The sequence below is a fragment of the Hydra vulgaris genome, chromosome 05 (genome assembly GCF_038396675.1).
Source record: "Hydra vulgaris chromosome 05, alternate assembly HydraT2T_AEP".
In the NCBI taxonomy this organism is placed as follows: domain Eukaryota; kingdom Metazoa; phylum Cnidaria; class Hydrozoa; order Anthoathecata; family Hydridae; genus Hydra; species Hydra vulgaris.
This window is the reverse complement of record NC_088924.1, coordinates 24059587-24086904: the sequence shown is the minus strand read 5'-3', so window position 1 is coordinate 24086904 and position 27318 is coordinate 24059587. Positions and strand designations below refer to the sequence as shown.

Genomic DNA, 27318 nt, shown 5'->3' with positions numbered 1-27318 from the left:
TGATTATCCATTAATAAAAGAACAGGTTTTTTAATTGACGGTCGCACATTACTAATAAAATGTTCAAGAAATTGCACAAAAATGACTTCATTTGACCATCCAGACTTATTAGCTGCTCCTACACTTCCAGGAGGACAATTATTTAACATGTAGTCTTTGAATTTAGCACGTGGAAATACAAGTAATGGTGGGATGCTATTTTCAGTAGCATTAATGGCTGCAATCATTGTTACATTGTTGCCTCGTTCAGCACTAGTTATGCTCCCTATTTGTTTTTTACCTTTTGGAGCTAGAATTTTCGGTGGTACATGGACTGTGGTAATTCCTGTTTCATCACAGTTCCAAATATTTGATGGGTCAAAATGATAACGTTCTAAAACATTTTTGTAATTTTTATATACAATTCTTACAGTTTCTCTATTAAATGCAGAAGATCTACCAAGACTTGTAGGTTGTGGTTTACGTAGAGATAGCTTGTTATTATATCTTTTGCGAAAATCTCGCAGCCATTGTTCACCTGCACATTTATTTTTCATCCATGAAGTTTCAATTTTTTTATGATTTGCTAAAGCATACTCATATGCAAAGGATCTTATCTGCTTTAATGTAAGTCCATAATGCATATTTGCAGCATCTGCCAAGTAGTTTACCAAAATTAATTCTTCTTCAGTTGAGAATACTTTTTTTGGTTTGGTATGTGAATATAAATATTCGCAACTACCAAATTTTTTAAACTGCTTCAACTGATATATTAAAGTTGACTTTTTAATGTTGCAATGTCTTGCAGCTTCACTTAAACTCATTTTTTGTTGAAGCACAAAATTCACTGCATTTAGCATATCCATTTCGGAAATCTTTTTGCGAAAAACACCAATCTTGCTCCTTGGCATTTTAAAACTAAAATATATTAACAAAATTAATTAACTATTTCGATACATTTAATTCCCTATAGCTGAGCAGAAACTAGGTAATAAAATGAACTTGACAATAATATTGCTTCAGCTGTCCAACTAACTAAATTAACAAAATTGATTATTCTAAGTGTAGTAGTGGTTCAAGAATAAATAGTGAATTGCATTAAAATTCAATGGAATTATTTCATCATCATAATACTAGAAACAATTTTGCATTAAAAAGCAATAAAGCACAGACGACGCCTAATAAGGTAGATTATAAATTTTATGATCTTGCCCTCTTAAAGTCCGCAAATTACCGAGGAAGCAGTTTTTATTGGTCAAAGGTACAACGTCCTTGACTGGTCAAAGGTACACGAGATGGGTTTCTTTAACAGTTATTGTCTTAATCCCCATTTACGGTCAGACATAATCATCCAAAATTTTCCATAACAAAAAAAAGATGTTGGGTAATGTTTATAATGTCGTAGATGAATCAAACAACAATTTATCACAGTTTTAAAATCAGAATAAGATTAACACAAATATTTACTTTTTAAGAGTCAAAACTTATAATTGCTTGTGGATCAATACCATCTATCCCAAGTATAATGTTTTACGATAAGAAGAGTTGTCATGGACTACTATTTCAAATGACACTTCCCGTTTTTTTTAAATAATAATAGTAAGCCAACAGAGTAGAGTGACCAAAGGTACAACGTGGTCAAAGGTACAACAGGTTCCCCTATATCATAGAAATATTATGCTTATGTATTTATGTATATATATGTAATTATACAAATACTTAAATATAATTATACATATATCATTTACTTATACGATAAATGATATAAATATAAAATAAATAATATAAAGTGTAAATGATTTGAGATCCTTAAGTCATACAAATAGTATAAAATTAACAAGTCATAGGTTATACCTACTTGAAATATAACATTTGCTCAATGTTATAACCTATGACAATATTCATTATTAAATAGTAAAACCTATGATAGTATAATCTATATATAACATAGTAACTTATGACAATATATTACATAATATAATATTTGATTTTATTTTAAGTAAAGTAATGTTAAGTAATTTTAATTGTTTAAATAATGTTTAAGTAAAGGTATAAGTAAAAGTTGAAGTAAAATAATGTTTAAGTAAAGGTATAAGTAAAAGTTGAAGTAAAAAAATGTTAAAGTAAAGTAATTTTAAGTTGAGTAAAGTAAGTAAATGTTGTTTGAGGATCCCAAATATGCTTTTTAATATAAAGTATAAATGATTGGAGATCCTCAAAAAACATTTACTCACTTAAAGTAAGTTTTCATTTTAAAGGTAATTAAAATACTTTTAAAATAAAACCAAATATTAGCATACTATGTAATATATTGTCATAAGTTATATATATATATATATATATATATATATATATATATATATATATATATATATATATATATATATATATATATATATTATATTATTTGTTTTATATAAAATAAATAATATGATTTATAATAATAATATAAATCGGGTATAAATGATTTGGTTCCTCAAAAAAACATTTACTTACTTTTAAAGTAAAATCAAATGTATGTACCACGACAATTTGTTATGCTATAAAAGATTTCTTATCATTCGTTAATGAATTCGAATAAAATTTTAACAAATAGAAATCAATAAAAAGTAATAAGGGAACTGACATTTGCTAAGAGTTGAAGGTTTTATTTTTCTTTATTTTTCAATTCTTTACTAACTCTAAGATTTTATTTTAAAATTCTTTATATAATAATGACGCATGCGCACACTCAATTTTTTTTTTAATTTTAAACATGGTTTAAGTCCGGAACAAGATCGGCATGATCGGCACTGTTGACCGATCGTAATAAGAACATGACGAACTATTGGAATATGAACGGTATCACCAGCGCAGTGGTACCGGTAATCAGCCAATGAATCCCATGCATGGACCATGCATGAAGAGTTTGCTGGGCAGAACCAACTTGACCAATTTTTCGGCATGAAATTCATACAACCCAACAAGTTAAAGTAAAACATTATGTTTTATCTTTACAAAATGACTGAAGAGTTGCAGAATGTATTGAGCAAAATGGCGATTGCGTGACTCTGGCGCAAAATTTAGGAGTCAATATAAATACTACGATACATTGTGCAATGATTTTAAATATGAAATATGGCTTAAATTTAATTTATATCTTTATGTTTTTTTGTAAATAAACTATTAAAATTTTTTTATTTCTCAAATGAATTTTTCACAAAACAAAAAAGTTTTAAATAACACCCGATAGGATTTTTCCAATTACCGCCAAAATGCCTTTATTATCACTTTTTCATTTTATTGATAGTATATTATTATTTATTGAAAACCGACCCATATGGCTACCATGGCCAAAATAGAAACCAACCTTTAATTACTATGTAAATTAAGTCACAAAATTAAAAATACTATGAACTTTGTTCTAAGAGTTTATATCATAAACTTTTCTCATTTAAAACTATTATGTTCTCTTGCAATTTCTTAATTACAACTTTCATGTTCTTAATTACATTTACGATTCTCAATTACAACTTTCATCTTCTCAATTACATCATACGTTTCTTAATTACAAGTTTCAAGTTCTCAATTACATTTCGAAAAGATGTAGTCATATCTGAAGATTTATAAAATGAGTCAAAATATTAAAGCTTAAATAATAACTTTTATAATAATAATAAAAAATATTAGTAATAATATGGTTTTATTATGAGAGTTTATGACATAATTCAAGATCAATATAAATATCTTTTTAATGTAAAAAAACATTGAGTTTAGTAATAAAAACAGAGTTTACAGTTTTTAAAACCTTAAAATTTATAGACCAGAAGCATTTCCAGATATCACGATCAGCTGTCATTTTATTTGAGCTTCGCAAATATCTTTGAAAGTTTTTTTTTTTTTTTTTTTTTAATAATTTAGCATATACTTAAAATGGTCAACAAATAGTTCCTTATTCAATTTATTTATGGCTCAATAAAAACAAATATTTTATTTATATCAACTAAAGTGTTTAAACATTTAGTCATAGTATATTAGTATTTTGCATATTTAAATGCAACCATTTTTTAACATCAGCCTCCAAACAAAGTAGATGTTTGGAAAAATGTTAGTTGTTGTGTCATATAATGTGCTTTTAATGATCTTTAAAATAAAGAAGCCACATCAAGAGTTAAAATCAACTGTTACAAAATATGGTGGTCTAAAAGAAAGTTGTGATCTTAAATTTTTATTAATTGAAAGACATTGCTATTACTTATTTCTTCAGTATTAGATAAGTATTATCTACAAAGTTAAACTGTTTTTTATATATAAAAAAATTCCAACTCTAAACCATTTAGTTTTAAACTTATAATTTGATTGTGTGGTTGACTGCTGGAGTATTTAATTATTAAACGATTTATTTAAAATAATGCTTTATCTAACTTGTAATCTGAAAACCTTTGTGATCATAAGATCAACATATTTTTAAAATGATGTTAATAAAAGACTTTAATTTCTAAGAAATTTTACAAGTGTATCAATTATACAAATTTTTGTTATCTAAATTATTTAAAAAAATTTTGACTTTGCTTTTGTTTCAGTATAAAAAAAATTATGAGACTTTTCGGTAATCTTTTATAAAAATAACAAAAAGTTACCACTTATAAAAGTATACTACTTGTGACATTAGCCTAATTGGAAACTGCATCACCAAGAACCACCCTTTGTCTTCTGTTGCAAGTAAAAACTTCTTGCCGAGCAATTATCCTCTGATTCCGTTCACTGCAAGTTTTTTAAGCAATTCGCAATGCGCTAACTTGTCAAAAGCTTTAAGAAAATCAAGATAAATTACATCTATTAGATGACTTATTGATAATTTCTACGTTATTATGAGATACAGTCGTCCCCCGGTTAACGAACTTAATTCGGAGTACGAACTAGTTCGTTATCCGAAAAGTTCGTTAACCGAAACGCGTTTTCCCATAGGCCGCCATTAAAAAACTTTTAATTGGTGGATTTTGCCGAAATAATGGGGGAAAAAATTCAAAAAATTGTCCAACTTGATAAATAAAATAGGCAAAGGTGAAATGATTGAAACCTGAGATTTATGGACTTTTAAAAATTGAAACAAATTGAAATTGTGCATAAAAATTGCTTGTCAAAATTTTAGAAAAAACTAAAAATTTTGTGGATCCTTTTGTAGCAGTTTGAGCAGCAGCCAAGATTTTTTCCTTCGAGCTGATGATGGTGCCAATGGTTGATTTATTCACACCAAACTCCTTAGCCAGGTCACTTTGCTTTTCACCTTTTTGCACTCTTTGAATGATTGTCTTTTTCTCTTCACGAGTGAAAACTTTTTTGCTTTTTTTTGCAGGGTTCGACATTTTGAAAAATCGCAAAATCGAAAAAATCGCAAGTGAGAAAAAAACCTCGAAAAAAGCACAAAAATGCATGAAAAATATTAGTGAAACAAGAAAAGAAAAAAATGAAACAACAAAAGCACACCCAGCACAACCATTCACCTCCCAGGCTTCCATGACACTCACAAAACTGAAGGGGAAATGCTGGACGGCGCGCCCGACCTTCACGCGCGTGTGCACGCCATTTGGCGGTCCCGGTTCGTTAACCGAGTTCCGGTTCGTTAACCGGGGGAGGATTTTGGGCAAACTTTCGGTTCGTTAACCGAAAGTTCGCTAACAGGGGGGTTCGTTAACCGGGGGACGACTGTACATGATTTTTTCTGCACAAAACTGTTAAACATTACTTAATAGATTGGTAATTACTTTTACTTAATGATAGCATTTCAAACTACTGTCTCAAATTTATGCAAAATATATTATGAGTAAAATTAATGATAGTTGACTGAAACCAATTTTCTATACATCTTTTGAATTAATGTTATAATTGTTTTGGATCATGTTTTTTGACCTCACTGAGCTCACAAGAAGATCTAAGTATATTAGAATATAGAGCCATCTGCAGCCTATTTGAGCACGTTTGCCTGGATTGCATTGGTTACATCACAGCCCATGGGTTACCATTCTTTTAATATTTAAAGGTGCTTAAAATCATTGTCTTTATCTATATGTTTAAAAGCTTTTGTGACTTTGATTTCTATTAATGCCCTATTATCACACTTAGGTAAGTTACCAATTTGCTCAACAACAAAAGGAGATTTGAACTGGTCATTTAGCTCGTTTGCAATTAAAGTTGTGTTAATTAGGGAAAGTTAGACCAGGTTTATACATTTTCACTTCATAGTGAACACAAATCATAGCAATGGCATACTTGTCATAAAAAAGCTATTAACATGAGTACATTATATGTGTAAGTAATCTTAAATGAAACAAATTACCTTTAAAATTTATTAGAAAAATTTTTAATACCCATTTAATAATAAATTTAATTCGTATCAAGTTACTCCTATTACGGTACATTGTACATTGGTACAAGTCAGGAGCATATTGATTCATAACAAATAATAAGGAAAATCCTAAAATATAACACAAATCTAATTTGCATTATTTTTTATTAATACGTATTTAGGTCTTAAGATTTTTTTACTGATACATGTCAATGTGCCTTATTGATACATATCAATGCATTTTAAAAAAAATGCATTTAAGTTAAAGTACCAAACATTTATTAAAGTAAAAAAAATATTGCTATCAAAGATGTATACTTACTCAGCAACGTTTGGCACAATGCCAACACTAAATTTGCTAGCGAAAACGCACTTAAAGAAAATATCAAAGTTTTTAATTTAGAGCGTCTGAAACACATCAATGGTTTTTCAGTTTGTACCAATGACTGAATTTTGTTGCAATTGTATTTTTTTAAATCTTCCGACAGACACTGTAAGTTTTGTGTGTGAATTACTCATTTATTGTGCGTTTTTTTCGTGTAACACTTACTGTATCTGTGTGCCCAATGTATCAATATGCCCTAACTCCCCCTAATTTTCTCCTTTATGTGAAGTGCCTTGATGTGAACATTTTTATGTTCTCATAGTTATAAAGAAGCAAGAGAATTAAAGTACATTTTTTTTCTGATTAAGTTTTTAAAATTTGCAATAACCCTAGACTCTCTTTGTCCGCAATTTTGTCCTGTATCTCTGATTTCGTTCATAAACTTTGGACAAAATATTTTGTCTTCTTTGAAAAAATTTTTGTTCATAACTAACTTATGCTTAGTTATACAAATGGTTTTATAAAATACACCATTAATATATTTATGGGCCTTCAAATCAAGCATTTATTGTTGCATGAAAATTATAAAGGTTAATTTTGACATTATTTATATTATTTATAATTTAACTTTCAATATTTTTATTGTTAAAACATTTTACTGCTTTTATTCTTTATAAGTTTGAACTATATGATTTTATGTTATAAATGTTTCATGATTAAACTTATAGTAAAACTTATATAATTTTTAACTTTGTTTTAGCTATTAATTTTTAATTATAACGATAATTGGTAAAATCTTATTAAATAAAAAAGGCATATAAAACCCTTTAATTTTTATGCCACTATTCAGTAAAATCCTGCATTAGTTATAGTTAAACAAACTAAATTTTTACTTTTTTAATGAATGTTTTTACTCTCTGCATAATTATTTTCTCCATTAGTTATTAAATTACAATTATCTTCAAATGTAAAATGTAGTATTAGTGTAGTGGAAGAGCAGTCACTTCATAAGCAAGAGGTTCTGAGCTTAATTCCCACCACGCCCCTGGTAATATCAACTAGCAGTGGTGTAGTGGTAGTAGTAGCGGTTCAAGAAGGTAGTGGTGGAGTGAAATAGCGTTTGCCTCATAAGCGAGAAGTTCTAAGTTTGCACCTCACCACCTCAATGGTAGTACAGCTCTCGACTTGTTTTACTCAGTCAGCGGCTTTGTTTGGCAAGGTTTGTATTTTAAGTTATCATGTTGAGAGATGATTGTAACTAAAACTAAAGTAGCCTCCTCGACTGTAATGGAGGATTCCATTACAGTCGAGGAGGCTACTTTAGTTTTATTTACTTTAGTTTTAGTTACTTCTGACAACTAATTATTTATTTCTCTTGTTTAACTGCTTACTTTTATAAAAGTAATAGTTAAACAAGAGAAATAAAATCTGTATTAATTGTCAGAAAGTAAGTTGTTAGGCTCAAAATGAAATATTAGAGATTTGTTAAACAAAGACTCGATTACAATGTAATTTAAGAAAAACTTTAAAAAATAAAAGGTTTTGACCCAACAAAAACAGTGGTACTACAGTCTAGCTAGTGGTTAAGCTTCATTAAAGTTAATAATAACAACGATATTGGCTAAGTGTAATGAGAGCGGCCTTGGTCAGTTTGATCAAAAACAAAACTGGAAAGAGTTTATTCTATAGGAGAAGGAGAGTGATAAAGAAAAAAAAAAGAGGAAAATTTTATACCTGGTCGAATCAGGACTATTAGCGTCTAAGAGAATGAAAATAAGTGCGGTTGTTATATAGTAAATATAAATAAAATTAAAAGAAGTTTATTTAGTGAAACTAGAATCACAAAACCATTCGCGCAATGTAAATTTTTATTAGGGAATTGCACATTATAAAGACATCAACTTTCAAAAACAGTAATAACTATTTGACCCAATTGTTTTGAAGTATTTCTATTACCATTACTAAAACAGTAAATTTTTTGAAATCACGCCAAAATGATGATAAAAGTGTAAAACTGATTTGAATTCTTTTATTGATATTTTTTAATTTTTTTTGAATGTCTCCGTTGAGTAATATAACTTTTTTGTAATAATATTTGGGTTGGATTATATATTTATTGAAAAATATTTTTTTGGTTATATATTTATGTACAATATATTATATAATAATTACTTTAGAGATTTTGGTTGGTATTTGATTATAAATAAATTACCCAACCAATATCTGATAAAATTTTGTAATTTTTTTTAGCTTTTTGGACACAATGGAGCCTTTGGTCTAATTGTAATAGTTCGTATGGATTTATGAACAGAACCAGAATGTGCAATGTTTCAAATGCAATGTCCTGGTGCAATGGAAGCAATTTAGAAGTAAAGCAGTGCTTTGGTAAACATTTCCGTTTTAATCATTTTTGTTACAATTTTTCGTAAAGTTAAAAAAAGATTAAATTTTTTTAACACTGTTAATTTATTTACACCTCACATTTATAGTTATATGTTAAGTATGTAAACTTTAAATCATGCAAAAATAATTATCAATTTATGCTTATAATAGCTGTGAAATATGAGAATTATTAGTGAATTCATGTTTAGTCATTCTTCATGTAATTAGAAGAAAAATCTTTGAAAATAAGCTGGCATGATTTAAATAAATATCAATGTCATTTAAGTCAATACTTAGTAATCCAATTTTTTTTACAGTTTTAAAATTTGTTTGGAAATTTTTTAAATTTTTGGCAAAGTAGAAAATCATATTCGGGTTTTTAGCTATTTGGACACAATGGAGTAAATGGACAAGTTGTAATGATTCCTACGGATACATGAACAGAACTAGGGAGTGCAATGTTTCAAATGCTATAGATTGGTGCTACGGCAACAACTTTGAAGTACTAAAATGCTTCGGTAAGTATTCATTAATAACTATTGTATAATTTTTATTGTCATTTATTACATTGTTAAAATACCTTTTTATATTGAATTTTAATACATTCTGTTGTATTTTAAAACATGATATGTAGTACCATCATTATCCATTAATCTGATGAAATCTATAAAAACAACATTAAAATAGGCCTTGCTTAATCTGGAGGAATAAATCAATACTTATTTTTGTTGTTAATTTTCATATTCTTAAGATGGTTCAGAATATGTTTTCTATAATAAAAATAAACTTTAGAATATAAGAGATTTGAAGGCAAAAATGAATTAAAAAGATTTTCAAAAATTTGCTAATGTTTTTTTATTTATTTGTATAAAAAATATTTTCAAACAATGTAGCATATAGAATATTATTTATAGTTACTTTTTGTGACATCTGTAAGCTCTAAAAAAATTTCACTTATTGACTTCTAAAAACAGTATTTTGAAATAACATTTAATAAAATTTGTCATACCTTTCTGGACAAACTCCACTCATTTTAAGATACAATGGCTAGTAATTTAAAACTCAACCAGCCAAACCAATGACTTAAATGACTTCGACCAATGCTTAATCATAGAATGCAATTTCACATATAATGAAAGAGATAACCATAAAATTAAACACTGAAAACTCAAAGCTTAAATCTCAATTCTTGAAACTCAACATTTAAAATTCAATACTTAAAAATCCTCACTGAAAACTTACACTAAAAACTGATCACTGAAAACTGAACAGTGTATTAATATTTTACTACTTCATGCTTTAAACAAATCTAAGATTGGGTTTAAGGATTTGGTTGGCAATACTTAAGCTTTTGCCATGCTGAGAGTTATGCCTTTTGTAGTAGCTGGGTTTTTAGAATATTTGGGTTTAGAATATATGGGTTTTTAGAATATTGATTTATCACATATGCGCATATCAATGCACACATCTTAAAAGTTAAAAGATAAGTTTTAATGAAATATTTAGCACTAGTTTTTGTTTGTTTTTGATTTGATCATTTTGTCATTTTGAAAACCCATTATCAAATTCAAAAACCTTACACATCCAGAAATCATGGTTACTTTGCTTTAACTTGTTAGTAACCTTGCAATATCTAATGCATGTTTTAACATCTTGAAGAAAATGTCTAAACAAACTTGACATTATTTTTTCCATGATTCGTTAATGTAGTTTTTTTTTGGGGCTTGAATTAAAATCCATCAATAAACAGTTAAAATTGATTAAAATTTTTTTGGCTATTATATTTGATCATTTCAGTAATTAATTAAGATCAATTTCTTGCATTTCGTTTCTGCCTGTAAAATATCACTAAGACTTTCCTATATTAAAGTATTAACTATATTAGGTTTTATGGAGTATATTGGGGTCTATGATGATCTTAATTGCTTGTCTTCGTCTAATATCTAATTTCTAATGTAAGAATATTTTAATTGATGTTTAAATTTAATATTGTTGGAATAAAAAAATTCTATTGTAACTTTTTTTTAACAAAAAATATTTTTCCTCACAAGTATCCATTGAAAAAAACATAAAGAAGAGAACCTTTTTAATTAAAATGTATGTTGAGATCAATTTGATGATTTTATTTTTGGCACTGCAATGATTCATGATGATTGATAATCTTTTTTGTATTTGATTCAAAATTATATGTAGTGAGAGCAATTCAGATGTCAAATTACTTGATGCATTAACATTATTCTTTAATATGCTAATTCTTATAAAATATGTTTATTAGATTTGAGGTTTGAGTTAAAAAAGATTTTTTGAAAAAAAATTAAATTTATTTAATTCAATTTCGTCTCTATATATTATTGCTGAAATTAATTCTGTTAGTGTTAGTAGTGCCAATTCGAGCGTGTTTGACACGGAACCCTCGGTAGTTATTGCAACCGAGGTAGTCGCCAGAAAGAGTGGCTGCACATTTTGTTGTAAAAAAGCGTAAACGAAAGTGTATGAAAATATCTAACGTACGCAAACTTCAAATTAAGAAATGTTAAAACATAATGAAACATTGATCAAATTTTACAGTTAGACTTTAACTTGAAAATTGCATTGCGTCAAGCTCTCCTTAAATTTAATATACTGCATTTATTTTTGTTAAAAAAAATATTATATAGTTTTAAAAACTTTTGTAAGTCAACAAGCCAGCGTAGCCGAGTGGTTAGCGTGCATAGCATCTTAACATAAAAGACGCGGTTTGAGTCCAACCACTAGTGACCTTATTTATTTTAATTTTTTTAGATTTTTTAAAATACAATATACTTTGAAGTTTTATAGAGAATATATACAAAGATAAGTAACAATATTATATACTTTAACAAAAAAAAATGTTTTTAAAAGCTACAAGTTCTAAAAACATCAAAACACCGGGAGAAAAAAATTTTTGAATTTATGATGGAGACACTTATGTTATTAATGTGCTCAGGTAATTAGTCCTAACAAGCTGTGGATGGTCTATAAAAAAAAAATGTCTGAAACTTAATAAAGAAAAAATTTAATAATACAACCCTGCTATTCCAGAAGGTGCTGCTGCAGTGCAGTACTTTCCACATAATGATGGCAAAAAAAAAAAAAGAAAGAGCCCGTAGCTTGAAAAAACTTTAAAACTTTTTTTTGACAATTAAAAGTTTTTTTTGCCATATTTATATTTTTTACTATAATATATGAATGATACAACGAATATATTGGAATGAGATAAATAGACGCAAAATTTAGATGCTCTTATCAAAAGCCACTAAACCAAAAAAGTTAAAAGTAATTGCGGTTCAGTGAAAATTAAAATTCATTAGTTAAATTTAGTTTATTTAATTTTATAAATTCATAAGTAAAAATTAGTTAAACGGCATTTGCATTATATAAATCATTTCTTAATACAAAAAGAAGCATTATATAAATCATTTCTTAATATAAAGTAATTTTTTTTTCAGCTTTATTGTATATTTTTTGTATGAATGTTAGTATATTTAAAAAAATTTACAAGATTGAAAAAACACGAAACATATTGACATCGAAGAGGAAAATTTGAAACTTCAATTTTAGATTTGACCATTTCTTGATAATTTCTGATTGCTAAAATTACGTCACCTGCTTCTTAGACCATTAAAAATGATAGACGCGGGTTTTTCGTACATCGTTGAAACCAATATTTTTTTGCTTGTGTGACGTCATTTTGTGGTTAAAAACTAGAAAAATAAACTAGAAATAGGATTTTATTTAAATTATTTCAAAAAGCTCTTTCTATTAAAGATATATGGAACACATATATATATGGGATATGTTCTAATAAAGACAAAAACTATTTATTTATTAATATTGCAATAAATACAAACTCTCATCTGTGAAATAATATATCTGTACTTAATTTATATCTTTTTGTGCAATTGTATGCAACATAATGAAAAGGAAACTATAAGTATAAAAGTTTATTTTGTCACAAACTGATTTCGCAAAGTTTTTTCACTTAACTTTTAGATTAGTTTTTAATAGCTGAGGCTATTATTCTTTAGTTTTTAATTATAATCTTAAGAATGAACTGTTTTTATGACTACGTTTTAGTGGTTTAATTCTTCTTAGTTCTATTTGTATAGCGTTAGGTACAAACATCTGTAAGTGTAAATGTCTTTAGCATATATTGAGTTTGCAGGCACTACATGGAATAATCACGTATAATATATCTTTAAAATAAGAAAACTTTAAAGTTTTATCCTAAATTTTAGAAATCTTTTTTTCTATATTATTATATTTTTGGCATAAATATTTAAGCAAGATTCAAAAAATTTCAGAATTAAAACATTAAATGGAGGTCTCAAACCCCCCAAAACAACACTGACAACAGCGCTCTTGACCACTGAGCTACCAATGAAATGTATTTAGCAGAAAACAAACCCAATTATAAGTCACTTATAAGCTCTACGTAAACGGAAAAGGTGCGCATTAAGGTGGAGTGAATTTTAGTTTTTTTTACAATTCGTTTAGCCTGGGTGTGCAAAAGTTATCTATTCATTTCAGAAATACTCTGGAAAAATATCAATGCTCTAGGAAATTATCTTGAGGTGCCTCAAAACCTTTAAAATTTTAATGGGTTTCTAATATTATGTAAAAAAAAGTTTTTCAAAACTATGTAATGTTAGGTCTCAAAAGAAGCAAAATTTTATAAAAATTTTAAAAATAACAATTATTTAAAAAAAAATAATTGTTGTTTTATAGTTTATTGCAGAAAAAAATGACCTTTTAAACTAAAAATGAAAAGAGTTTATTTTTTTTAATAATAATTTCAAAAAAATCTTAAACAATAATTTTTTTATAAAATAATTGTTATTTTTTTTTACATAATATTAGGGACCCATTAAAATTTTAAAGGTCTTGAGGCACCTCAAGATAATTTCCTAGAGCATTGATATTTTTCCACAGTATTTCTGAAATGAATAGACAACTTTTGCACACCCAGGCTAAACGAATTGTAAAAAAAACTAAAATTCACTCCACCCTAGTGCGCATGCTAAGTTTTTGGCTCTTAAAGTTTTTTTTCAGAACTAATTGTTTTTCTAAAAAACATTGTAGTAAGTAAATAAAGAGTAAGTAAATAAATAATCGGTGTGGAATAGATATGTAAAGAAATGGTAGGTTTAGTAAAGTCTCGTATTTTACGGATCCTGAATGCGGAGATATAAGGAAAATGTATAGAAATGTTCGGTTTGGAATAGACTTACAAAGACCCGTATTTTTACGGGTCCGATCTTAGCTAGTATAATTATCAGTTTTATATTTAAAAGCATAAAAGACAGAAAAGAATTATAAAATTATAAAAGTATGAAAAACTAAAACTTTTGGAAATAAATTTTTTAAATAATTGCAGATCAAATTCTAAAACACTTTAAAACCTTTATCGAGCGGCTGTAATTTGTCAATCAGTCAAAAGTTAATAGCATTAAAAAAAAGTTTTCTCAAAATAAAGAATCCATAAAATATATTTGTGGTATTATTGTCAATATATAGTAGTTTATGATTATTTTAAAAATGACTTGCTTTATAAATGTTGTGTTAGCTTTTAGTAAATATCTAAAATTCTATAAATAAAAATTTTATAATAATAATTTTTAACGATAAACATCACGTGAAAGTAAACCAGAGCTTTCTATCAAATTTTTTTAATAAATCACAACACTTGATGTGTGTTTTTGCAAGTTACAACACTGTAGTAAATTTTTGGCAAGTCACAACACTTGCAGGTTTTTTTGTCAAGTCACAAACTTGCAGTAATTTTGTTGAGTAGAATAAAATAACACAATATATGTAACTTATACTAAACAGTTTAATTAGAGTAAAAATATTAATATTGTTAAAAAAGAGTTTGTAACAAACTTTAAAGTTTAAAACAGGTAAAAGCTATATCTTTGTAGTGCTATCAAACTAATAAAATTGCAACTCTCCAGAAATAACGCCAGCAGCAAGCTATTTCTTTTTTATGCCGTGGTCAATAGCGTCAATATCAGTACAAGCTGTATCTTTTTATGCAATAAAAAGATAGAGCTTAAATATTAGTCATATTAGTATATCTTTTTTATCCATTTTTTGGCGCTGGGATGCTTGTTTTTCAAAATTGCTATTTTTATTGTCTATTAATAATATTTTTTTTTTGACACAGATAGCAGATCTGATGAAGTTATATTAAAAATCATTACGTTTGAAAAACTAATTTTTTTACCATATAAGTTATACAGTTCAACATGAACATATAGTTGCAAAACTAGTTTTTTTTTTAAGAAATATTTGTGTGGCGGAATATTGTCGCAAATTTGTTTGTCGAAAATGTGAAAAGGGAACTGTGTCGCAAGTTGTCACATGATTGATTGTCGAATAACAGAATACGGAATAATGTCGCAAATGAACTTAATGAATAGTGTCGAAAATAGAAAAAAGAATAATGTCGCAAAGAGTTTAATGAATAGTGTCAAAAATAAAAATAAGGAATAGTGTCGCAAATGAATTTAAGGAATAGCGTCAGAAACAAAAAAACGGAAAAGTGTCGCAAATGAGTTTATAGAAAAGTGTCAAAAACATAAAAATTGAATAGTATTGCAAGTGAATTTAAGGTATATTCTTGGATTTTCAAATAGTCCGACATTTTTTTTGCATTAAAGTGTTAAATCATTTTTGAGGATTTTTAAAACCTTTTGTTACCCATGGTTATTTTAGTTATTTTTTTGTTTTATAAATGTTACATTTTAAGAAATTTTTATCATAAATTTCAAATAAATGTTCCTTAAATGATAAAAAATTTGTATTGTTAGTATCATTTGCATAAAGCGTTTGATAACGACCTGTTTTTTCTGTAGTATTGAATAGGTATTATTGTTTGAGGGGTTTAGTGGAAAAATGGCTTAACCCACATTTTGAATATTTTTTCAGATAATCACTGCCAACGATACATTAGTATATAGTTTGTTGTGGAAAATGCACAGAACCCCAAAAGCACACAGTACTGCTACCCAGTCCACCCACTAAAGCCGGCACTGCCGCTACCAATAATCATATTTACTTTAACAGAAAAATAAACATTGTATTGTGGAAAACTTACCTTTCCCACAATTAACGTACGTATATAATTAATGAAGCATCAAGATGTATTTTTTATTGAGTTTATCAAAAAATAATATAGTTTTCAGCCTCAATATTGTTTAGGCAGGTTTTTTGTCTTCTATTTTTTTCAAAACTAACATGTACTTTTTTTCTTTCTTTATTTATTTTTTGCCGTATAAATTTAATCATACCGTAATGTAGCAACAAATAGCAGGGGCATGAAAAAGACAAATTGTCATATCAAGTCCCTTAATATAAAGTAAGCAGGGGGTACAGTAAATAAAAAACAAAAGTGAATGGTTTAGCAATTTTGTTTCTTTTGCATTTGTTGAAAGCGAAAACAAAAATTCTTTAAAAATGTGAGGCACCTTATTGTAGAGAATTGTGTACTCTGTCTGAAAGTGTAAATATTGTTTTAAAAAATTTATTTTTGCCTTAGCAAATTTAGAAGCTCTCACCCTAGTAAAAATTAAATGTTTTTTTCAAAAAAAATCAACTTCAAAATTCCCAAAACTAAAATTAAATTTTGCTAAACTAAAAAGGCTGTTTAGTAGAAAAGTTTATAACAATCAAGATTCTTTTTTTAAAATTTGAATTTGCATTTATGTATAAGATAATTATAATTTATGCATTAAGATAATTATAATTTATGCATTAAGATAATTATAATTTATACATTAAGATAAGCACGCCTGAATTAAATAATAGTTATAGGTTAGAATTATTTAATAGTTATTAGCTTAGCCGCGCTTATCTTAAAGAAAGAGTTGAAGGCAATTTGAAAAATGTTTTACAGCGCCACTATGTTGACACACAAAAAAAACCCAAGAGTCAACATTCCGAGAGTTGAAGGCCAGTGTCTAAGTATATCTGAGGTGCTCGAGAAACTAAAGCGAGATGATGAGGCCAAAAAGTCAAAGTAGTTAAAGAAAAGCAAGATTCACTTCAGTGAAGCTACTTATAAAACTCAGCAAATGCAACATTCAAAAAAATCGAGACAAGACAAAAACCTCAAAAGGTTACAGAAATTAGGTAGAAGCATTGCCAACTCGAAGCAACATGTATTTATTTCAAAAACATCCATCATTTTCATATCTTTCATTGTAGGTTTAGCGTGTTCAAGCTTATTTTTAGAGTAAATGATTCTGCTAGCATGTTTTTGTAGGCTATAAATTTTTTTAAGTTTTAATGGTTGTGTACTTGCCCATGTTATGTTTGCATTGCTGGTGAAGCAATGAATTAGTCCAAAGTATATTAGTTTGAGACTTTGTTTATTGATATATGAGCGAACTCCTTACATCATATCAATTATATTAGTGATTTTAGATTGTAAATATCTTATTTGAGAAAGCCAGGATAAATTCTCATCAACAAAATCTTTAAAGAGTCTAATACTGGCTTTTTTTTTTAATTCAGTTATTATTTAAGATAAGGTCAGGCAACTTAAGAGGAAAGTTTTTTTCTTGTATTTTTTTTATGGAATAATATATAGATTGTTTTCTCTTAGTTAAGTGAGGGTTTGTTAGCCGTAAACCAATTATTTACTTTATTTAGTTCAATATTCATATCCAATTATAATTTCTTGATATCATTGTTAGTAAGAAACATATTTGTATCATCAGCAAACATGACTAAATTAAGTTTTAAAGATGCATTGCAAAAATCGTTTATATAAATTAAAAACAAGGATAGATCCTTGGGGGACTTCACATAAAACATAAAACATTTAAAACTCCAGATTGTATATTACACACGTATTGTTTTCTATTGGTAAGATAACTTTTAATCCAATTGTAAGATTTACTAATTATAACAAAGTGCTTTAGTTAGGATGCAATGGTAAACTGTGTCAAAAGCTTTTGATAAGTCAATAAATACTCATAAAACAAATTTGTTTTGTTTACAAGCATCAGTTATTTGATTAACTAATTCAATGATTGCATGCACTGTTGAGAGGTTTTTTTGAAATCCAAACAGGTTTGGGAAAAATAATTTGTTTTTAGTGAAGTGATTATAGATTCTATTATAAATTACACGTTCAATAAGTTTTGAAAATACAGAAAGTATTGATATAGGCCTATAATTGGTTATGTCTGAATGTTCACTACATTTAAAAATAGGAATTGCTTTTGCTAAATTAAGTACATCAGGGATAATCCCCGATCTTATTGAGGGCTTAAGTATATGGATCAGAGGTCTGCTTAGACTGATTTAATTGAAGATAACTTTACCGCTAGCTATTTCATCAAACCCTGTTTCTTTTTTTTTTTTTAAGAGGAAAAGGCTTATTCAAATTCTTTATAGTTGAATTCATTATCATACATGATGGCATCATTTGCGGGTTTTAAGTAGTTTTTAAATGAATCAGATGTTGGACTTATTTTATTAGCAAGATTAGGACGAATATTAAAAAATATTTGTTAAATTCTTCCGAGGTTTGTTTTTTACAGATTATGTCAATGTTGTTAATATTATTCTTTTTGGTAAAGAAGTTGAGTTTATTTTTTTCTTTCCCATTATCTCATTAATGATGAACCACGTTTTCTTATTGTCAGATTTGCATTTAATGATTTGATTACTGTAGTATTTATTTTTAGCCTTTTTGATAAGATTTTGGTAAAAATATTTATAATTTTTGTAGTTTATATCATTTTCAGTGTTTTTATTGTTTAAAAATTTATTATAGAGTTTTTGTTTTTTTATTGAGCATTTTATCAGCGATTTATCCATCCACGGATTGGCAACTGCTTTTGTCTTAATTTTTTTTCCTCTTGAGGACAGGTTTCATTAAAGCAATCTAGGAATATATCTAAAAAATTATTAAAAGCTTCGTTAGTGTCATGACATCTGCACACGTTGGACCACGTTTCTTGTTTTAGTCTAATTGATAATTCATTAGTATTACTTGTTTTAAGATTGCGTTTTTTCAAATTTGCAACTTTTGGTTCGCAATCAGACCTGGTTTTGAAATTTCTTACTTTTATAAATATCGGGAAGTGATCGCTAATATCAGTCATGAATATCCCGGTTTCAAACTCCATTTCAAGGTAATTATTAATTAAAATATTGTTTATTGCCGTTGTCGAGGTTTTTGACACTCGTGTTGGCTTATTAATTGTTGACAAGACATTAAATTTAAGAAGCATATCAAAAAATTTTGCTTTCGGAGACTTTGAATAAGTTAGAGCATCAAGGTTCATGTCACCAGTAACGTATAAAGTTTTATTTTATTTATTTATTTTTTCAACTGTATTTTTGATAAAAGTTTGAAATGATTAGATTTTACCACTTGGTGGACGCATCCAATTAAAATATTTCGAAATTTTTTATTTACAAATTTAATGAAAAGGCTTTCATAATTATCGTTTGAGAAGCATAGTATGTTTTTTACCTTAAAATCATGCTTTTTTGAGATATTAAAGCCCTAACCCTTCACCTTTTTTTCCACTTCCTCTTGTTTGAATAATAAATTTATAGGATGGCAAATTAAAAGTAGAATTTAATTCAAGAGAATTTTCAAAATCATGCCGAGTGTCTGAAAGAGCTATGACGTCGAACGTGTAATTTATAATATTTAAAAATTCTTTTAGTTTCTCAAAATTTTGCTGCATGCTTCTAATGTTTATAAACAAAACTGAAAAAGAACAATGATTATTAATTTTTTTTTAAATCAAAAGGATCAAATATGGTGTGTCAATTAAGTTCATTTGGGTTTCTTCAACAATATTTATATTTTCTTCAGAAAGGTTATTAAAAAAGTTACCCCAAAAAGATTTTAAATTTTCAAAATGCGTAGTCATTTTTAACGAATAATTAAAAAGATCTAAAAATATATCCATAGATAAAAACAATGAGTTAAATCAAAACTTAAAAAAATTCTTACTCGTTTCTGTGCGTCAAACAACCATCTGCGCTGTGGTCAATTTCTTCATTTCCGTGCATCGAATTAACAATTACTTTGTGGATGCTATCTTTAATTCATGAACAATAAGTTTATTGTATACGACTTTAGCGTAATGACCATTTTGTCGATGAAGCTTGGCCTGCTCAAAAAGTTCTTTTCGTATTTTTCGAGTCGTAAAACTATAATCTTCAATTATAAAGATACTGCTCCCTTTTAATTTCATTGCTTTTTCTAAGATTACCTTTATATCTTCATAATCAAGAAGCTTTAGAACAATTGCTCGAGCTCGTTTTACTTTAGCGAGTCCCACTCGATGGGCTCGTTCAATTTTAACATTTTTCTCTATTCCAAGTTGTACGTTAAAAAGTTTCTATATTTTTTCTTATGTTATATCCCAATCATTTTCTTCGTTTGTTTCAACTACCCTATCGATTCGTAAGTTATTTCGCCTATTTTTATCTTCATTTTCTACGCTCTTTATTTTAGTTTGGTATTGTCCAAAGATATTTTTCCCTGCATTTTTCTGACATTTGTTAAATCTTCGCAAACCGTATTTATTTTATCTATTACTGCTTTAACTTTGTCTTTGCATACGCCATCAACAAAATTCAATCCTGATTTTATTTTGTCTTGTTCGCGACAAACACTATAAAAACTTGTTTAAAAATTATCAAACTTTTGATTCATGCTTGAAATAATAATTGATACCATGCTATGTTAGTGTAATTGAAATAATAATTGATACCATGTTATGTTAGTGTAATGAAGATTTAAACCTCGAAAGTTCTTCATGTTTCCCAAAGAGGAAACATATTTGTAAAATATGTTTTTAAAAACAAATAAAGTTGTATCTGATAACAGATGAAAATAAAATCATACGAATCTTTAGAAAGCAACCTTTTTGATATTGAACTCACTACTTTGATTCCTGACTTAAATAATTGAAGTTACTTAAGTTTGACGGTAAACCCATTATATCGCATGCTGAAGAAATTATAAAATCTTATCCCAATTATGTCGCATTATTATTTGCAAATGAATACTGTACAATCCCGTAAACTTGGACCTTAGAGAATCAAACTTTTCCCAAGTCTGATGGATTTTCAATTCACCTTGAACTTTCTCTATCAACTTAGTATAAAATTATCCGCTTAAGTTGTACCCTAGTTAAGTCGGACCGTTTGCAAACTTGTCCTGTTTTTTTAGGTTCCTTCGGCAAAAAACTTCGCTTCACTAGGACTTTTATTTTGAACTGCATGTAAATGCACATAATACAATAATAAAATTTTAAGAAAGTTAAAAACATTAACTGAAATTCAAAACTTAAAACGCTCGAAAATTAAATAAGTATTGCATCAAGCATAGTTCATTAAACAAAAGAACTTCATGGAGTTTTCTGATTATCGGTAAGTCTTTTTTTATTTTGTTGATAATATTGTTGATATCCTGTTGATACTTTTTAAGTCACTTATCAAGATTTGTAGGATATTTTCTAAAAATCCGACATACCAAGAGCTTCGTTAGGGTTAGGGTTAAACCCTGACTGAGATATTCGTTACGTCGTACTATTAATCTTTTACCCTTGAGAGTCCGACTTAAAAGAATTCTACTGCACTTTAATTTCACATTTTTTTTTTAGCTGCTATCTTTTTTCTGAAATTTGAATTTACAGCTTTTTTATTTTGGATTTTGTAAAATTTTATGATATGAAAAAAGTAAAATGCAGATATATTTTGTGCGCCAACGAAAAAAGTATTATAAACCTTTACTCCAGATTTGATAAGAGTATAATCATAACAATAGTTTTTCTACCAACAATAGGTTTGTTAAAAAAAAAATATCAGGATGCGAAGACTAGCTTTACTTTTTACCCAGTGGCTATGATGAATAAAAGATGACCTTTTTTGTATCAGAATCTTGGATAAACAATATAAAAACTTGAAAAAGTAAATTAGCTAGATAATAACTGCATCAAGGGCAATCCTGGATCCACAAAATCTAAAAAAATCTAAAATTGCCCCTCCTTTCTACTTGGTCTGGATCCGCCCTTGAAGTGCATTTCATTTAAAGGAAAAATTTCTCCGTATTTTTTTTTTTTTTTTTTTTGGTGAAATAAAATTTAACATTTCCATTAACACGTTATTACCACGTATTTTTTCTTTGGTAATACATGCGCTGACATTTAAGTAGGAATGGGGAAGCAAAAGACTACCAAAATATACCAAAGACTACTAAATAAAAGTAATACTTACAACTTCTCTATTTAAACAAACAAACAAAAAATCATCAAAAAATTAAGTGGCATGGCCCCTTGGCTCCACGTTGCCGTGACCCATTTGCTCAAGTCTTTTAAAAAAGGAAGGCTTAAGAAAAATATTATTATTTAGAAAAACTCATGACGATAAGTTGGTCTTGGAAATTCAAAAAGTTAATTCAACTTAAAAAATGACATCTTTTGTGCCTATACCTCATCTAGAATAAGAATTTGTGTTTTTCTAAAAAGCCAGAAACCCCTATAATTTTATTTACCTGTTATCTTCTCAATGAATAAATAATTGCTTTTTAAATTAATTGTATAAACATTATAATATTTATTTATTCACTAAAAAAATAGAACTTACAACACTGTTTCAAAAAGCTTAAGAAAATCATTTTGTCTATTAATGATGTATTTTTGTATTTTTAAACATTGAATACTTTACTTTTTTATTTTTTATGCAGTGATGTAACTGAATATGTATATGTATGCAGTTAAACTTTTCTTGTGCTTTATACACTTGACCATATATATTTGCATTTGATTTTTATAAGATTTTTAAATTTACAAGTGGTTCTCCATGAAAACTTGTTGGTCTTCTGCGAGTGTACGCTTTCTTTTTATTTATTAAATCAAATGCTTGAATGTTTTTTTATTTATTTATATTTTATAGTTTTAATATGATTTTTAATTTTAACGATTTAATTTATTTGTAAAATGACTTTTATACTAAGCAAAAATTTTCAGTTTCAAGTTCTATATCAGCTTTATGGTTCTCTGTAACAAGACCTAATGGTCTTCTTTGAGTATCCGCGTTCTTGATTAATTTTTTATTAATTTATATTTACGATATCTTCACTAGTTAATTTTCTCTTATGTATTTGTATTTGTATCTTAAACATGGTAATAAAAAACAAAACAAACAAAAAAACAGCAACAACATATGTTTTACAATTAAATAGTTTTAAACTTTAGGCCTTATTTTTCGCTAATTCTCTCTTTGCGACACTATTCTGTTTTTACTATTTGCTTGTTTTTACTATTTTAATCGGATTTTAATATTTGCGACACTCTTCCGTTTTTACTATTTGTTACACTACTCCTTTTTTTATGTTTTCGATACTATTCCGATTATACTATTTGCGACACTATTCTTTTTAGTATTTGCGACACTATTCCCTTTAGTATTTGCGACATTATTTTTTTTCTTTTGTTTTCGACGCTATTCCTTTGATTATTTGCGACACTATTCCTTTTATTATTTTAGACGCTCTTCCGATTCTACTGTTTGCGACACTATTCCTTTTAATATTTTAGATACTCTTCCGATTCTACTGTTTGTGATACTATTCTATTTACTATTTGCGATACAAGAATGAACATAATAAACTAACCTTACGTCTCATCACCATTTGTTAGCAAATAACTCCATCACAAAAGTATACCTACATTGAATAAATGTTGTTAAAATATACTTTTATTGTTGATACCTAATTTTAAAACATCAAAAGCACATCTTAGCTTGAAAAGCTACGGAAATACATTTAAAAATATAAAAGTATAAAAAAGTGAAGTAATAGACATTTTTTTAAACAAAACACTAGATTTTTATCTAATTTGTTATCGAATATGTACTTATTTCAAAAATGAAGTTGTCCTTCCATAAATTATAACGAACAAAACAGCAGTTTAAAGCGTTAAAATGACGGTTTAATTCACCGAAAAAAGGCTACCTTGCAACTACTAATTTCCTACTCTCCAATAAGGATGAGGATTTTAATTATGTATTAAGTTTATTATTTAAAATGAAAATCTACAAAATCTATTTTTTATTATTGTTTTAACACCGAATCGGCTGACATATAAAGAAAAGGTAAATAGTTTTTAAAAAGGGTACTTAATTGGAAAGTTTTGATTCAAACTGTTAACAGTCTGTGAGCTACAATTTTTATTCATCATCATTACATTAGTCGCCATACATTTTTTCTATTTCATGCACTTTTTAAATTTCAAAATACTAATTTGATCAAACAGTACTTACTCTCCAGAATTTGAATAGTGTCGTATTTCTTTTAAAAGTAACAATGAAAAATCTTTAACCAAACTTATTAAAATAATTTATACCATAGCTAATAAAGCAAACATATTATATACATAGTAGTAATTGTAAATAATAATTCTAATACTTTTTAGCTCTTATTGATTTTAGCTGAAACTTAAAATCTGTTCTGTTTGCAGTATGTTAGTTTATTCTAAGCTGTCTCAAAGATTATTACTAAACTACAACCTATCAATTATTTAAAAAAATAATACTGTAACAAAAACACCTCAACAGGCCTTGTTATGAGATTTCGTTGCGTTAACTTGAGTAATTGTAACTTTACTTAACAAACATATTATTATACAAAGTGGTGCAGAGTAATTGCACATTTTTCGAACCACTAGTACGCGGCGACGGGAGGGGTATTGACCTTGAACGAATACTGGCAGAAGGCCCAAACAATGCCGTTTCAGTCGCTATGGAGCATTGGAGCGCACAATATCGTGTGTTCGTTGTCGAGCAGTTTTTTAGAAAAAATGATTCTGTAGTCACTGTGCAACGTCTTTTCCGTCAATATTTTAGAGTTGGACGTCGAGGTGCATTGCCTGATCGAAATACCGTATTCCGATGGGTTGCAGCGTTTAGAGTACTGATTCTGTGATGAAAAAGAAACCACCTGGTCTTCCCCGTTCAGTTTGTACTCCGGAAAATGTAGACTGAGTCAGAAAGGCAGTTGTTACTAGTCCTAGACGATCGACAAGACAACATGCTGTAGCGCTGAGTATGTCACGTCGTTCGCTTCACCGCATCTTACATGATGACCTCAAGTTCCATCCGTACAAAATAATGATCGTCCAGTAGCTTAATAAAGGGGATATTGTACAGCGCAGAGAGTTTTGTCGCATAATGGATGAAATGTTTACGGAAGATCCCGATGCTACAGTCTTCATGAGTGATGAAGCACATTTTCATCTTGACGGTTACGTCAATGTTCAAAACTGTCGGTATTGGGTATCGGAGAACCCACAGGAATTACACCAAAGACCTCTGCACAGTTTAAAGGTAACAGTGTGGTACTGCATTTCAAAGTTGGGGATTGTTGGTTTTTGGACCCTATTTTTTTGAAGAGGAAGGAATTGCAATTACTGTTACATCAGCTCGCTACGTTAAAATGTTAAACAATTTCCTTCATCCAGAACTTGAAAGGCGTCAAGTGAACATGAGAGACATTTGGCTTCAGCAGGATGGTGAACAAGAAAATGTTCCCAGGACATGTGATTTTGAGATTTAGTGATGTTCACTGGCTCTTTGCTCACCCGACCTGCCGATATGTGACTTTTTTTTGTGGGGATATTTGAAATCAAAAGTGTACATGAACAATGCTCGCACACTCTATGACCTTAAGAATTCCATTTGTCAGGAAATTAAAGCCGTGCCGAATGAAATGTCGGAGAGAGATGTCCGTAATTTTCAGAAGACGATTCAAATTTGTATCCAGCAAGAAGAACGTCATCTCAAAGAAATTTTTTCCCGAACCTAAATATGATATGTAATTTCAAAAACTGTATTAAAAAACCTATCATTTAATACTTGTTTTTATTATTTTCAACCCATTGGGTCCCAGTAATTCAATATTGAAAAACATGCCTTTCCTCTGCACCACCCTGTACTACATTGTTAAAAGTTAAATTGAATTAGCTGTGTATTTTAAAGTACCGCATTGTATTTAAATTTAATTTGAAACCAAGTTCAAATATTTTAAATCTTTATCTATATAAAATGTTTATAAAATAACTAAATAGTTTAATTAAACAATGTTGTTATAAAAACAAAATATCACTAACATCTAAATATGTTGTTTAAAAAAAAAGGATTTCCTTATTTTAAAATACTTATACTTATTTTAAAATACTTATATTTTATCTTGTACTATTTATTTCCTAAAATATTTGTCTTATGTTTGCTTTCTCACATTTAGTTTTTTTTTTAAATGGTAGGGCAATTCTTTATGGGTGAAGTTCTTAAGAGTAAAAAAAAAATTAAAATTATTTTTAACTTTTGCCTTAAAAAAAGTCTTTGCATACTACTCATAAACTAAGTTGGTTTAGAAAAGAGAAACTTTTAGTATGCAGGTTTAATTGTAAAATCACTGAAGTAGAAACTTCTTGTAATAGAATAGATTTTTAACTTCTCTCTCACTAATTTTTCAAGTATTGTTCAAGAGTGAAAGGGTTTTATCAAAGCTTGTTTTCAGTAAGAAGTTCAGAAGTCATTCTTTCTATCTCTTCAAATCTGTATTGGTCAGTTATACAGATTTGAAGAGATAGTCAGTGAAAATGTTTACAGGACTTATACTGCTTAAATTCTATATGACTTGTACTGGTTCATTTGATGATGTCAGGGATATTGTCGCTGACATCATCAAACCATCACTTAGCACTAAATTGTCTGTGTTAAAAATTCTATGATTTTGTTTATGTACTTATTTTAACTCCAAACTTTAATATGGCTTTAACTTGAAACATCTGATTTAAAAAACAAACATAACACTTCAAACAATAATTGCTAATTTATTAGCATAGACAAGTAATCTCCAAACTCAAAAAGGCTCTGAAAAGTTTTAGTAAGCGTTTTTAAAATATGACTTTTAAAAAATTTTTAACTTGTATAAGCTTTTTTTTTAATAATGTATCACATATGAGACTCTGTTATATTATAAATTTTAATTTTAATTAACAAACTTGTCTTATGCCACTTGCTTATTTTAATTCAGATATTAGCAAATCATTATGGAGAATTTCAAATTCCGTGTCTCTGCAAGGGTATGTAATAAATACATTCTGTATAATTTTAAAATGTTAGATATAAGTATCAGGTAATACATTGCAAGAAAACATTGTCTTACAATAAAAAACCTAAATAGTATCTTACTTGTGTTTACCTACAAATATTTTATATATTTTGTTAACATTTTTCTTCGTTGGCT

General features: G+C 27.9%; 1 protein-coding gene across 1 annotated transcript in view; it reads left to right on the top strand.

The window, feature by feature from the left end:
- The window catches only part of LOC136080705 (uncharacterized), a 200251-nt gene that overhangs the window by 147507 nt on the left and 25426 nt on the right, over positions 1-27318 (top strand). Inside the window, exons 7-9 of the mRNA XM_065797695.1 lie at positions 8880-9014; positions 9395-9529; positions 27106-27154. Of these exons, the coding sequence (XP_065653767.1) occupies positions 8880-9014; positions 9395-9529; positions 27106-27154 (319 nt within the window). The remainder of the gene's footprint in view (positions 1-8879; positions 9015-9394; positions 9530-27105; positions 27155-27318) is intronic.